Consider the following 17,103-nt stretch of genomic DNA (forward strand, 5'->3'; position numbering starts at 1 on the left):
TCTTCTTCTTCTTCTTCTTCTTCTTCTTCTTCTTTTCTTCTTCTTCTTCTTCTTCTTCTTCTTCTTCTTCTTCTTCTTCTTCTTCTTCTTCTTCTTCTTCTTCTTCTTCTTCTTCTTCTTCTTCTTCTTCTTCTTCTTCTTCTTCTTCTTCTTCTTCTTCTTCTTCTTCTTCTTTCTTCTTCTTCTTCTTCTTCTTCTTTCTTCTCTTCTTCTTCTTCTTCTTCTTCTTTTCTTCTTCTTTCTTCTTCTTCTTCTTCTTCTTCTTCTTCTTCTTCTTCTTCTTCTTCTTCTTCTTCCTTCTTCTTCTTCTTCTTCTTCTTCTTCTTCTTCTTCTTCTTCTTCTTCTTCTTCTTCTTCTTCTTTCCTTAAATAAAATACACTCATTCTTAGGACGACAAAAATTTTTTTTACCATTTCAATTCCTATTAAAAAGATACATTTCAAAACTTTTTCCTCAAAGGTCAATGCTCATTTTAGGTGTTACTATATATATATATATTATATAATATATATATATATATATATATATATATATATATATTGAATCGTGTTGGATACAAATATGGTACGAATAGTGCTCGACATGTAGCAATGGAGCGAATTATTATTTTAATATTTACCACAATGTTGGAGTCCGTCTACATCGGAACCACTTCAACAAGCAACAACACACAATAAACCAAACTCATGTAACACACAGTCCTGAAGATGGCTGAAAAGGCCTGAAACATCGATGCCGACTGACGCCAACATTGTGGTAAATATTAAAATTATATACATATATATATATATATATATATATATATATATATATATATATATATTAATTTATTTTGTTCTCATCTAGTTGTTTTTTTTTACATATTCTCCTACAACGTTGGAGGTCCCAGCCAGGTTTGAGAGTTTTTGCCAAGATGAGGGTCATTTAAATAGATAGATATTTGAAGGACGAGTTTTCTGGCCAAATTTTTAAATATGTGTTTTTCCAGAGTACGGCAGTATGGTGAAAGCATGTTATTCCGTCCTTATCTAGATCTGCGGCTATGTGGTCTAGTAATATGAAACTCGCTTCTTCTTCTTCTTCTTCTTCTTCTTCTTCTTCTTCTTCTTCTTCTTCTTCTTCTTCTTCTTCTTCTTCTTCTTCTTCTTCTTCTTCTTCTTCTTCTTCTTCTTCTTCTTCTTCTTCTTCTTCTTCTTCTTCTTCTTCTTCTTCTTCTTCTTCTTCTTCTTCTTTCAGCTTATCCCGCCTTTTGCAGGGTTGCCATAATGAATGCCACATCTCCATGCGTTTCAGTTCACAACATCATCTTCCTCCAGGTCCAGTTCTTTCATATATCATCCTTTACCTTATCCCACCATCTAGTCTTCGGGCTTCCCTTTTTCCTCTTTCCCGCTATATGTAAGTCAATACTTTCCTCCCCACGTACTCCCTCTCTCGTCTATTTACATGTCCGAAACATTTCAATCTATCTTCTCTCATCTTTATTGATACTTTCTTCACACTTAATTACTTTAAATATCAAATATTTATACATTTATAAAGTCACTCTGTCATAATATTACAATAACTACACACCAAAACACTTAAAAGATTATGCGTTGTACAGGAAAACTCATCATTTGTATAATACATTTATCGCTTTTTGTTATTGATACTATGTGTTTCGTCTTTAACGAACTCACAGCATCCGCCAGCCGGATTTAACGTACCAACACACAAAACTCTTAAAGGTTTAAAGTCTGATTTATGCAATTTAGTGAGAACTACTCATACTGATGGCTAGCTATAAACAATAACAAAGAGATAAGAGAATGTCATTTCGTTCCTTCGTGACATTCTGTAGATAGTGTGCGATTGCCTAAGAAGCTCACAACATTGCCATCCGGAAGTATTTTCTATGTGTAACCTTGAACTTTTATAGTTTCGTTATTACAGTAGTGTGTGCTTGACTAAGAAGCTCACAACATTGCCATCCGGAAGTATATACTATGTGTAACCTTGAACTTTTATAGTCTCGTTAATACAGTTTAGTGAGAATTACTCCTAAACATGGATGGAAAAAAAAAACAAAAACAAAAAACAGCAAAGACCCGAGTGACGTCAACTTCGAACTATCTATAGGATACTACAATAAAGTACCACTAGATACTCGTTTCGCAAGAAAAAATCTAAAAATAGCAATGTCTATTTTCCCCTTTAATTTTGTTTTCTTGCATCTAAACCTTAGTTGCAAGATCAAATCATTTCCCGCTGTTTCAAAAAATTAGAACTATTCTGCCTTGCTGTAGGTATTCTCTTGCGTGGAATGCGTATTTCCGGTTTTCCCGTTGCTTTTGCTGTCAGTGGTACCGGCCGCTGTTTTAACCTTTTTGCACCGAGTCAGCTGTAAGAATTCTTGGCGGAAAGCCTCGCCAGCAAAGCAGTAGATAACGAAGTTGATGCTGGAGTTAATGGCGATGAAAACGCTTGTGTTCTTGGACACCAGAATGGATGTTTGTTTCAACCTGCAAAACAAACAGAAATTTCATATAGATTGTATGCGTTTGGCTTAGGAGAAGCTCATACCATTGCCATCCGGAAGTATAACGGACCAACACACAAAACTGTGTGTATCCACGAACGTTTATAGTAAGGTTAATACAGTTCAGTGAGCATTACTCATAAACGCGGATGGCAAAAAAAAACAATAACAAAGACCTGAGTGAAGTCATCTTCGAACTATCTATAGATAGTATGCGTTTGGCTAAGAAGAAGCTCACTACATTGCCATCCGGAAGTATAACGGACCAACACACAAAACTATGTGTAACCGGGAACGTTTATAGTCTGGTTAATAAACTTTTTGTGAGAATTACTCATAAACGTGGATGGCTAAAAGCAATAACAAAGACCTGAGTGACGTCAACTTCATACCATATGTAGTGATTACAATTTAAAGAAAAATGGTTTATTTGGTTATGCTGTATAGATAGTATGCGCTTGGCTAAGAAGCTCATAACATTGCCATCCGGAAGTAAAGCGGATCAACACACAAACTCTGTGTAACCATGAACTTTTATAGTCTGGTTAATCCAGTTTAGTGAGAACAACTCACAAACGCGGATGGTTAAAACAATAACAAAGGCCTGAGTGACGTCATCTTCGAACTATCTATTGCATTAAGGTCACATGGTATGACACTTGAGCGGTACTGTACTTGGCAACCTTTTTTGAAATTATAAAAAAAAATGAGAAGAAAAAAATAGTGCTTTTATATAGCGCGATATCCACTAAACGAGCTCAAAGCGCTTTACAAGGGAGTCCCTGGTCAGCAGCAACACTTAACATTTAGGACGGGACATGATGCCTTTTAGGCGATATTACAATTTTTTTCGGACATACACAAAGCTGTTAGCGGCCAGGTACTCATTTTACACCTATGTGCGGTGAGAAAATGCTGAACGAGGCTCGAACCCCAGGACCGCTCGATCCGATATATATATATATATATATATATATATATTATATATATATATATATATATATATATATAATATATATAATATATATATATATATAATATATATATATTTATATATTATATATTATATATATATATATATATATATATATATATATATATATATATATATATATATATATATATATATATATATATGAAGACTGGTTTTCCAAACCTCCCTAACTCCGTATTTTTCCCCATCATTTTGAGATATCCAGGATTATTTCCCTAAACATTTCTCATTCGGTCTATTATTTTATCGTATTTAAACTTCAAATTCACACCAATCTTGGGAAAGTCTTGTGATGCTTAAAATAGACTACAGTTTACATTTTATCACATTGATGGAAAACCTCAATCTTGTAGAAAAATCGACTTAACGAGTTTTGGAAAACCAGCCTTCATATCTATACATACATATATATATATATATATATATATATATATATATATATATATATATATATATATGACTTTCTAAATGACTTAAGGCCTTTCGCTTCCTGATCATCTGATCGGGACGCCTCGGCTGCTTCTCTAATCATCCGTGTCATTTCCTCCACTGTTCACGGTCTTTTGCTGTGGATGCTAATTTCATAAGGTCTTCCTTTGATTTTAATACTTTGTTATTTTGAAGGCGTTTTATGTCTCTATTGAGGACAGTGTGAATTGACGTGGATGGTGTGGTCTACCTTGATATTTCTTGTGTCCAGATGGGGTGAAAATAGTATTCATGGCTTTATTAGCTGGTATATTTATATCGATTCTGAGTATATGCCCAAAGAGCCGCCATCTTGCCTCCAGGATTTGAATGGATAAGGTTCTTTCATTGTATTTTTCATACAGTGTTTCATTGCTTGTGGGGTATCGTATATTCAGGACTCTTTTCAGCTTCATATATATATATATATATATATATATATATATATTATATATATATATATATATATATATATATATATATATATATATGTGCTCTTAAATATACGACAAATTCGGGAACAGGCACTGGTGTAAGATATTATAGGTCTGAAAAAACGTGTATGAAACAGTGGTAGACAAGGCAAAGAAAAAATACAAGAAAATAAAAACATCTCAAATATGACCCTTCGCCTCAAAACGGTATTAAGTCGGGTTGGTTAAGATGTTGAAAATTAAAGTTAAAGCAAGAAATATAAGACTTGTGTTGTGTTTGTATGTTTTATCGAGGAGAATGGCAACCACATTTTAGGGTGCTAATGCCAACAATTTATATTTTTGACCAGTTTCACATTAAATTCGGCTTTTAAGCATCTGGTTCGTTTCAAATAATACCGTTTTGAGACGATGGGTCACAAATACTTTTAGGGTTTTTTTTTCACTTGTATTTTGCTTTCTTGCCTTTTCTTGCATTTTTTTCTTGAGCTTGATACTTGAGCTTTATCTTTATGTAGCGCAATATCCACTACACGTGCTCAAAGGGGTCCCTGGCCAACAGCAACACTTAACATGAAGGACGTGACATGACGTCTGTTAGGTGATAATATTACAATTTGTATCGGACAGAGGCACGCCCTGAACGGCCAGGTATACTTATTTTACACATGAATACGGTGAGAGAATGTGAGTAAAGAGCCGTTTCCAAAGACTCAACTATGCGCCGAGCGAGGCTCGAACCCAGGACCTTCCCATCCGAAAGACCGCATTGTCGATACAATTGGGCACGAAGGCTTTTCCCGGATGCCTGTTTTTTTGTTTTGTTTTTTTTTTTTTGGGGGGGGGGGGGGTTGGGTTGTTTTGGGGGGTTTTTTTGGGTTTTTTTCATTCACACTTTTTTTTCTTCAGATTTTGACTCAGTTTTACCTTCCGTGATAATCAAACTCGGGCAGGAAAAATCGGGTGATGAGGAAACAAAAACTGGGCACGTTGCAGATGACGTAGATCACAGAAATCCATATCAGAGTGATGGTCGCTTTACGTTCTCTGGTCGTGTTGTTGGAGGTCGTTTCCTAAAAAAAAAAAAAAGAACAAAGATTGATTAAATTGAAATCAATTAAATAGATATAAAGAAAAATATCAAAATTAGCATTAACCCTCTCCTTACCAACCATGTGCGGCTATGTGGTCTAGTGGTATGACACTCGCTTTCGGATCGGAAGGTCCTGGGTTCGAGCCTCGCGCTCGGCGCATAGTTGAGTCCTTGGAAAAGGCTCTTTACTTACTTTCTCTCACGGCACTCAGGTGTAAAATGAGGACCTGGCCGTTAAGGGCGTTGTCTCTGTCCGAAAAAAATTAAAACATCGCCTAACAGGCGTCATGTCGTCCCGTCCTAAATGTTAAATGTTAGTGTTGGCCAGGGACCCCTTGTAAAGCGTTTTGAGCACAGTTAGTGGATATTGCGCTATGTAAAAGCTCAATTATTTTTTTAAGCTCAATAGGAAAATCGTCACAATCGTTACGACACAACCATCAATTTTCTATTTCTGATTTCTCTTGTACGTTCCAACATTTAAAGAAATGCTTTGATTACAGCTATAAATACTAAACAATGTCTTGTAGAGCTCATCTTGCTGAACAACATTCTGTATAGATAGTATGCGCTTGGCAAAGAAGCTCATAACATTGCCATCCGGAAGTATAACGGACCCACACACAAAACTGTGTGTATCCATGAACATTTATAGTCAGGTGAATACAGTTCAGTGAGCATTACTCATAAACGCGGATGGCAAAAACCAATAACAAAGACCTGAGTGACGTCATCTTCGAACTATCTATAGTTTGAGTAAGAAAAGTCTATTGTTGTGTCGGGTGGGTGTGAATTTTCGGTGAAATTCTAAAAATGGCTGGTATGGAGAGGGTTAAAATAATGCATTTCTTAGATCAATCTTAACAACAAGAGATGAAGTGAGTAGGAAAGTGCCAGAAGACAATAGAGAATAAAAATTTCGCGGCAGCGATGGGGGTTCGAACCCGCGACCTTACTGATACGACAACTCCGTGTGCCTGGCCGGGGAGAGCGTGACTCTACCGTATGAGCTATCCACGATCCCAAAAAAAGATCGTCTCTAACCCTAGTCATTATTAAAGCCCTCTCTTCCCGACAACTTGAGGTCGCGGGTCCAACACACACAACCTCCATAAGTGCCTGTTCCACTCACTTTTCTAGATCAATTTTAAAACAATGCAATCTTGGACCCCACGATTTAGACTGGTTAGCCTCTCCTAAAACCATAGAATTAAACGAATGAGAATACGTACGAAGCCTAAAAAGTGTCCACCAATGAAAGCATTCAGCGCCATTTTGTTGTTGGCTGAGAATGTAGTAATTACCATTCATTCGGTATCTATGTCAACATAACGACACAAGAAAAACAACAAACAATATCAAAATCCACAATAAAATGTTTCAGAACTGTTGCGTATATTTATGGCACAACGAAGCTGTCAAAAAATGAAGTTAGAGAATGTGTGTAATCGTGTATTATAATAACCTGTAATGTGTTTTCCAACCACCACATCATCTACTACTACAACCACCACCACAATATCATCACTAACACTACTACTACAACCACCAGCCCCACATCATTATCACTACCACTACTACTACACCACCACCAGCACATCATCATCACTACCACTACTACAATCACCACAACCACATCGTCATCACTACCACTACTACTGCAACCACCACCACCATATCATCATCATTACCACTACTACCACAACCACCACCACCACTACTACTACAACCACCACCACATCACTACCTCAACTACTACAACCACCACCACAATAGCATCACTACCACTACTACTACAACCACCACAACCACATCGTCATCACGACCACTACTACTACAACCACCACCATATCATTACCATTACCACTACTACTACAACCACCACTACCACCATATCATTACCATAACCACTACTACTGCAACCACCACTACCACCATATCATCACCATTACAACTACTACTACAACCACCACAACCACATCATCATCACTACCACTACTACTACAACCACCACCACATCATCATCACTATCACTACTACTACAACTACAACCACCACCACATTATCATCACTACCACTACTACTTCTGCAACCACCATCCACCATATCATCATCATTGAAATATTTTTTTTTTAAATTGAGCTTTATATAGTGCAATATCTACTAAATGTGCTCAAAGCGCTTTACAAGGGGTCCCTGGTCAACATTTAACATGTAGGACGGGACATGCCGCCTGTTAGGCGATATTACAATTTTTCGGACAAAGACAACTCTGTTAACGGCCAGGTACTCATTTTACACCTGAGTACGGTGAGAGAATGTGAGTAAAGAGCCTTTTCCAAGGACTCAACTATGCGCCGAGCGCGAGGCTCGAACCAAGGACCTTCCGATCCGGAAGCGAGTGTCATACTACTAGACCACATAGCCGCATCATTACCACTACTACTACAAACACCACCACCACATCATCATCACGACCACTACTACTACAACCACCACCACCACCATATCATTACCATTACCACTACTACTACAACCACCACCACATCATCATCACTACCACTACTACTACAACTACAATCATCACCACCACCACATCATCATCACTACCACTACTACTACAACTACAATCATCACCACCACCACATCACCTCACTAACTCTCAGTACTATAATCACTACCATTAGGTTTTGGAGCTTTACTTCATTTGAAATAAGGAAACTTCGGAATTGTATTTGGCATTGTGTTTATATATCATAATATAATTCTAATCAGTTATCTATTTAGAACTAGATACTATACAATATGTATGCCAAATACCACCCCAATTCCCCTTTCTTGTGTGCGGGAATTCCTCTTTCGGCATTGAAATTGAGTGTGAGAGAGTCATCACTACACACATAAACAACAGAAACAATTTAAAAACAAGACTATGACACGCAACCACTCACACACGAGGCTATACTATTTATCCTTTTCTCTATATAGAATAGGACAAGACAAACAATAGCTTGACTCTCGCTACACTTCGCATTGATGTTTGTCGTCTCACGAGTTCAACTCTCGGTCGACCTGTCAATATTCCTTTTTGCCTCGGACGTAATCATTAATAGAATGTTGTGTGGTTTTGACCGTGAAGAAAACTTAAGAAGTCACATTTATATCATTTTAGAGAGATCGTTTTGAATAATTTTGAGTTAAACGAGCGAGCAGCAACTTGTTTTCATGAACGGCCGATCAGCGCTTGTTTACTATAGTAACGCGATTCCCAGCCAACATCAAAATGGCGGATATTTTTCTCATCGAGGCCGCTGGTTGGTTAGCCAATAAGAGCACCGTACGGTTTCCAATGGGTAAATTCCTTGCCTAAAACTGAACTTAAATACACTTATGAAATTCGGACCCACGATATGGAATGATTTCTCTCAATCTGTGAGATTTTCGAGCTCTATAGTTATTTTCAGATAGAAACTGAAAACATATATTTCTTTTCAGAAAATATTTTTTAATTGAATTTTAAATATATTGTATGTGACTTTTGTATTGATGATGTTTTTGATGCCCGTTTTATGCTTTTAATTTGGTCTCGCAATGTTTGTTTGTTTCTGATTTTGTTTGTTTTTATTTGGTTTTATTTTGTTTTTGTTTTTGTTTTTGTTTTTTCTTTTTGTTTAATTTTAAGTGCTTTGAGGCTTCGACGAAAGGCGCGATAGAAATATGCTTATTATTATTATTATTTTATTATTATTATTATTATTATTATTATTATTATTATTATTATTATTATTATTATTATTATTATTATTCATTATTATTATTATTTTATTATTATTATTATTATTATTATTATTATTATTATTATTATTATTATTATTATTATTATTATTATTATTATTTTATTATTATTTATTATTATTATTTATTATTATTATTATTATTATTATTATTATTATTATTATTATTATTATTATTATTATTATTATTATTATCATTATTATTATTGTTATTATTATATTATTATTATTATTATTATTATTATTATATTATTATTATTATTATTATTATTATTATAATTTCCACGGATTTACCACGCTCAACGCGCTTTATAGTATTTAAGTGGTTTTTCATTAACCCTCTCCTTATCAACTATAGGATCGTTACGATACAACCAACATTTTTCTTATTCAAATTTCTTTTGTACATCATAATTATTTTTTTTAATGAACAGTGTGTTTGTAGAGCATGTTTTGCTAAAAAAAATATATATCGCAAGAATATTACAGCTATTATGTCCTTGTGATTAAACAAAAAATCTATTTTTGTGTTAGTTGGGTGTAAAGTTTTGGGGAAAATCTTGAAAATGGCTGGTAAGGAGAGAGTCAATTCCCTCTGTGGTTTAACTCTGTCCTCACCAGCCATTTAATTTTCAGAATTGTCCCCGAAATCTGCCACCCATCCAAGACAAAAAATATATTTTCCTACTCAAAAGAAAAGCAACAAGTACACTCCATAGATAGTTCGAAGATGACGTCACTCAGGTCTTTGTTATTGTTTTTTGCCATCCGTGTTATGAGTAATGCTCACTGAACTGTATTAACCTGACTATAAACGTTCATGGATACACACAGTTTTGTATGTTGGCCAGTTATACTTCCGGATGGCAATGTTGTGAACTCCTTGGCCAAGCGCATTCTATCATAGAATGCGCTTGGCCAAGTAGTTCACAACATTGCCATCCGGAAGTATAACGGACCAACACACAAACTCTGTGTAACCATGAACTTTTATAGTCTGGTTGATACAGTTTAGTGAGAACAACTCACAAACGCGGATGGCAAAAACAATAACAAAGGCCTGAGTGACGTCATCTGCATACTATCTATAACAAAACAGTTTCTTTTACATTTGTGATGCACAAAAGAAATTAGAGTGAGATAAATGTTGGTTGCATCGTAACGTTTGTGACGATTTTCCTGTGCATGGAAAGGAGAGAGTTAATAATAACATAAGAGTGATGGATATTTACGTTCTGTGCTCGTCTCGTTGGAGGTGGTCGCCTAATATTCTGGAATTTAAAAAATGAAATAAAAATAAAAATCACTGTATTCGTCCCCATGGGGAAAGTTGTCCTTATGGTCTATTCCAAGGGAAGACTGGAAATATCCCAGGCGTCAGTCGCAGTGCAACGCCCGCAAAATGAGCTGGAGTGATGTGACTTGCGAGGCGGGTGATCGAACTCCGTACCTTTTGGGGACGACGAAGCAAAGACTGCCACGTTGTGCCATAAAGGAACAAGGAATATATTTTTTTAAACAAAAAATAGAGCTTTTATAAAGCGCAATATCCACTATATGTGCTCAAAGCGCTTTACAAAGGTTCTCTGGCCAACAGCAACACGTAACATGTAGAAAAAGACATGACGCCTGTTAGGCGATATCACAATTTTTCCAACAGAGACAACGCTGTTGACGGCCAGGTATTAATTTTACACCTGAGTACGGTGAGAGAATGTGAGCGTAGAGTCTTTTTCCAAGGATTCAACTATGCGCCGAGCGAGCGAGGCTCGAACCCAGGACCTTTCGATCCAAAAGCGAGCGTCATACCACAAGACCACATAGCCGCAAAAAACACTAACAGCTAACCTTTCTCAGGCTCGATTCGCTCATCTGTCTCAGTTTATGAATGTTGACGGTGCTGGTGACGGTGATGATTGCCAGGGGGGTTATGTAGAAAACGATGCTGAGGACCAAATTCTTGTAGATGTCAAAGAATTCTTTGTTTTCCACGTAGATTTTGGTGACTGTCACATAAGGGAGGTCGTAACCAACTCTTGGGCTGGGGGAGGGGGGGGGGAGAGAAGTGGGGGAGGGAGAAGAGGGGAGTGTATTATGAAAAGGTTACAGTATTGTCTAAAAGAAGAATTAAGCTTTTATATAGTGCAGTATCCACAAAACGTGCTCGAAGCGCTTTACAAGGGATTGTAATAACAACACTTAGCATGAAGGACGTGACATGAGGCTTGTTAGGCGATGTTACATTTATTTTTCGGACAGAGACAACGCTGTTAATGGCCAGGTACGAGACTCATTTCACAACTGAGTACGATGGGGTTGTCACAGTAAAGATTGTTCACAATTATCTTATTAAATTTTATTTTATTAAGAACTGAATTCATCTCACTCCAGTTATATTTCGGTAGGCTTAGATAAACTTTACCTTCTAATATTAGATCGTCTTTCCTTTTATAGCCTTCCCTCGAATTAATTTCTAATTAGTGAATACTTTTCGTTCGACATTCTGTCACGTAGCCACTTATTATAAAAGCTGATAGGTCTAACATTTGACACTCACTTTCTCTCCACAATCTATGCCGGACGGCCAGTCACTCTATTCCTATATATATATTGTAAGATTTTTATCTTTTGGGACTTTGTAGATATTATATCTACACCATTAAGACGCCGGAGCTTTTAACTTTGATTGTATAATCTTCAAGGATCAAACCCAAGCCCGCTGTACTACACTATAACCTCTTTCCAATTGCCTGGAAGCGGAATTTTACGAGTCCAATCCTGTTATCAGAGGAATAGATCATCCAAGCCCATCAACTGCCTGGAAACGTAAACTTATGAACCTGACATATTATCATAAGTTACGTAAAATATTCATATCTCTATTTGTAACTGCCACGATCACTGTTTATCTCTTTTAATTAAATTTCATCATTATTTTTATTTCATTGTAAACAAATCGTTAATTGTTTTTCATTTATAGTAACTAGTAAATTCTGGGGCCTCATTCTACATAGATCTTTATGCATAGTCGAGTAGCTCTTTACTCACTTGAGACCATGACATTTTGGAGGGGACACATATAAAGAATTGAATTTATTTAGTTACTTATATCTATTTCATCTAACCTTAAAGTTTAAATTGTAAAACTCTTAATTGCTCCACTTGATCATATTTTAATTGAACTCCCTATTTACAGGATTAATTTTTTTTTCTTTTTTATTTCTTCATTTAAATGGAATAGCAATTTATCCATTCATTCTTTCATTCAAATTGAATAGCATTTTATTGATTCATTCCTTCATTCATTTATTCATTTATAAATTATTCATTCATTCATTGTTCATTCATTTATTCATTCATTCATTCATTCATCCATTCATTCGTTTATTCACTCATTTATCCAATCATTCATACATTTATTCCTCCCTTCATTCTTTCATTCATACATTATCCATTCATTCATTCATCTATTCACTCAGTTTTTCATTCATTCATTCATTCCTTGTCCACTTTGTTATTATATCACTCATTTCATTTTGTTGTTTTCCTCATTCATGAATTGTTTTCAATATGTTTACATTCCATAACGATTCATTCACCTATCATCCAATCACTCAGTGTTGTGAACACATTTTGGAACTATTGTAAATCTTACGATATTTTATTGTTCTGTATTTCAGAAATCACTGCTAAACACTCTTCAATGCCTAATTACAATTGTTGAACAACCATTGAACAAGAGAGAGGTCCCAGCCACGAACTGAGTTGGTAGATATATCCTTCATTATTCTCTTTTACATGAGTTGGGCATCACATAGTAACTATAGACATCGTGATTTGTTTTGCATAGTGATTTGTTTTAAATGCATTTTTGGCATATTACTGTTACCGAAAAACACTTACATATTATGTTCTGAAAAGTGAGTCTTTAAAAACTAAATAATAATAAAAGGAGTCTACTAGCCGTCGTGTTATATTTAGTGATAGATAACTTGGGATTATTTTGGCATCCTATTATTGTTATCACACTCTAGTATATTAGCGTCATTGCGAATAATTGTACACAAACTAACGACGAGTCACACACATTGGTGATACATTTTTCGTAGTAACATAGTTTCGAGTACACGCGATTGACACATTGTTATGGACTCAAGTCATAACTCCGCATTGTATTGACACATTGCTTTATAAGATATAACGATAAAAGGCATCAAATTCAACATACATAATAAGTTGAAATAAGAGAGAGAGATTTCTAAAAATAGAACAGTTCATTCCAGTAAGTGTAAATAAATAAAACAGTCAGTAACAGTATCCTGTCAATATAATATATATAAAACATCGTAACTAATTTATTGCAACATGGAAGCATATAAAAGATACTTAAGTCTCGCAAAGGACTTAGAAATACCCCAGGAAAGAATATTTTCATGGTGCGAAGAGAAAGTAAAGAAGAAAAAGAAAATGAAGAAAGAATTCGTAAAGAAGAAAAAGAACATGAAGAAAGAATTCGTAGAGAAGAAAATGAAGAAAGAATTCGTAAAGAAGAAAAAGAACACGAAGAAAGAATTCGTAGAGAAGAAAATGAAGAAAGAATTCGTAGAGAAGAAAAAGAACACGAAGAAAGAATTCGTAGAGAAGAAAAAGAACACGAAGAAAGAATACGTAAAGAAGAACGAGAAGAAAGAGTCCAAGAAAGGGAACTAAAAAGACAAATAGCTTTAGCAGAAGAAGAAACCAAAAGGACCCAAATGATGCTGGAAATTGAAAAAACAAAAACCGGTCATGAAAGAAAACATAATAATAGTGATGAATTTTTCGTGAAACTTCCACGCATGCCAACATACGATGAACGCTCAGACTGTCTAGAATCCTTCTTACACCGATTCGAAGTTCAGGCTAAAGGTTATCGTTGGCCAGAAAGCAAATGGGCCACAGCCTTGATTAACTGCTTATCCGGAGAACCGCTAAAAGTTTTCTATACCTTAACAACTGAAGATGCAGATGACTATGGTAAAATTAAAGACGCTCTACTAAAAAGATTTAGATTAACGGAAGATGGTTACCAGGAAAGGTTTCACACTGCAAAACCGGAAAGTGGAGAAGACTTAAATACATTCGTGAACCGAATTACTCAATTTCTAAATCGGTGGCTTGAGTTGGCAAACGTAAAACAAGACGACTTTGCAGGCCTTTACTATCTCACGCTGAAGAATCGAATCTATCAAGCTTGCAACCCAGATTTAGTCGCATTCTTTAAAGAGAGAAAGCCAGAAAACTTGGACAAATTAAAAATCTACGCAGAAAACTTTAACAGCGCACATCCATTGACACCCCTTAGCAGAACATTGAAGGAACCATACTACGCTGCCGCTGCTCAGAGTCCAGGTACACCTAAAGTTCAGTACTCAAATAGAACGAGCCGATCAATCACTCGGAACACGCAAGTGAAACAAGATGATCATAGTAACAAACCATGGAACAAACAGTTCAATAGAGACCATAGCCGACCCTATCAAAACAAAACAAGAAATAGCACTGACAATAATACTGAGTATAAGAAAACCAACAAACCTATAATTAAATGTCAATATTGTGGAATGAAAGGCCACACAGCAGACAAATGTTACAAAATCGTGGGATATCCGAAAGAAACTGCAAATGCATCACTCCAAACCAGTGTAAATAATCAGACACGAATAATGTCAGGAGAAAATATAAATGTGTATTGCGTGAAAGGTATGTCACTTTTAACACAAACTCACAAATCAGGATCGCTATTTTTTTGTGAAGGCAAAGCTAATGGAACTGATTGCAAAATATTGAGAGACACAGGATGCAGTACAGTAGGAATAAAAGCATCTTTGATCAATGACGAAGACAAAACTGGAAAAACGGTACAATGCATCACATTCAGTGGCACAGTCGAAACCTTTGAAACAGCTAACGTGTACATAGAAACCCCATACTATACAGGAATAGTGGAATGCTGTATACTTCCCAACCCCGTCGCTGATGTTATTGTTGGCAATATAAAAGGTCTTAAAGACAACCCAACAGATGTAAAAGAATGGTCATTAACCCAAGAAACAGCTTGTCTAGCAGAAACAAGAAAGATGACTAAGACAACAGAGAAGCCAATGACTATTTCTCTAGAACCACAACAATTTGACAGGAACAGGTTCATTGAAGAACAGAAAAAGGACCCGACTTTAACTTCATATTTCAATATCGCAAACAAAGGGACGAAATCAAAAGTTGAATACATCATTGAAAAAGATATTCTGTTCAGGTTACATAGGAAAAGAAACAAAATAGCTAAACAACTGGTCACGCCGAGTATTTACAGAAACAAAATCCTTGGAATAGCGCACGATTCAATAACTTCTGGACATCTTGGGAGCTCTTCCACATTGAAGAGAATATCCGAGAATTTCACATGGCCTGGAATTACTAAAGACGTCCGAGAATATGTGAAATCGTGTGACACATGCCAAAGAAGAGTCGCAAAAGGCAGAATACCGAGATTGCCATTAGAGACAACCCCAGTTATTGAAAAAGTTTTTCAAAAAGTTGCAATTGACATTATAGGCCCTTTAACAAAATCAGATAGAAACCATACACACATACTAACACTAGTCGATTACGCAACCAGGTGGCCAGAAGCGATAGCATTGAAATCAACTACATCGGATCACATAGCTGAAGCATTGATGACAATTTTTACTAGAATAGGCATACCAAATGAGATACTGTCGGACAATGGACCCCAATTTACATCACATATGATGCATGAAACCATGAAACTCATGGGAATCCAACACTCATTCACAACTCCCTACCACCCCCAAGCAAATGGTCTTTGTGAAAGATTTAATGGCACTCTAAAGAATATGTTAAGAAAAGTGTCAGCAGAAAAACCAGATGATTGGGACAGATACTTACCAGCAATCCTATTTGCATATAGAGAAATACCCCAAGAATCTACAGGCTACTCCCCATTTGAGTTGATGTATGGACGATCACCTCGCGGCCCGATCAATATAGTAGCCGACATTTGTAAAGGGAATGAGGAGGACAATAACGAAATTATGTTTGCTTACGAATATGTAAGAAACCTGAAAGACAGAATAGAGGACACATGTAAGCTAGCACAGGAATCCGTCACTAAAAAAGCAGAGAAATACAAGGAATACTCTGATCGCAAAAGCAAATCAAGAAAATTTGAGATTGGTGACAAAGTACTAATACTCTTACCCGATGACTCGAGTAAACTTTTAGCTACATGGAAAGGACCATTCAAAATAACAGCAGTAAAATCTAATGTTAATTACGAGATTAAAATTTACAACACAACAAAGACATTCCATGCAAATATGCTAAAAAAGTATTTTGATAGAGACACAGTGTCGCAACCTATGTTTACTAATATCGAAGCTTCAAATGCAGGATTAATCATACCGTTGGTCATGGGACACAGACACCCGAGACAGAAAAACAAACAAAAATCGCACAATTGCAACCACCTAAGACAAAAAAAGAAGTACGCAAAGTACTTAGGCTCCTAAATTTTTACAGGAAATACATTTACAACTTCGCGCACATCGCGACACCGCTAACAAATCTGACAAAGAATGGGTCACCGAACAAAATTGTTTGGACAGAAGTGTGTCAGAATAGCTTTAACCAATTAAAGGCATTACTCTGTTCAGAACCAATTCTTAAATTACCCGACATATCAAAAGAATTTGTTGTAAGAACTGACGCGTCTGATAAGGGCATCGCAGGTGTACTA

At 36.0% G+C, this 17,103-nt stretch overlaps 1 protein-coding gene across 2 annotated transcripts in view; it reads right to left on the reverse strand.

The window, feature by feature from the left end:
• Positions 1 to 1,377: 1,377 nt before the first annotated feature.
• The window catches only part of LOC144980707 (FMRFamide receptor-like), a 41,130-nt gene continuing 25,404 nt past the window's right edge, over positions 1,378 to 17,103 (reverse strand). For both annotated transcript variants that reach the window (XM_078928423.1, XM_078928424.1), the window contains exons 5-7: positions 11,154 to 11,346; positions 5,346 to 5,491; positions 1,378 to 2,505 (exon numbers count right to left, since the gene is read on the reverse strand). In XM_078928423.1, the coding sequence (XP_078784549.1) occupies positions 2,271 to 2,505; positions 5,346 to 5,491; positions 11,154 to 11,346 (574 nt within the window). In that variant the 3' untranslated portion in view covers positions 1,378 to 2,270. The remainder of the gene's footprint in view (positions 2,506 to 5,345; positions 5,492 to 11,153; positions 11,347 to 17,103) is intronic.

This window comes from Berghia stephanieae, chromosome 10, assembly GCF_034508935.2.
Source record: "Berghia stephanieae isolate SIO BIC M18660-M18661 chromosome 10, UCSD_Bste_1.3, whole genome shotgun sequence".
In the NCBI taxonomy this organism is placed as follows: domain Eukaryota; kingdom Metazoa; phylum Mollusca; class Gastropoda; order Nudibranchia; family Aeolidiidae; genus Berghia; species Berghia stephanieae.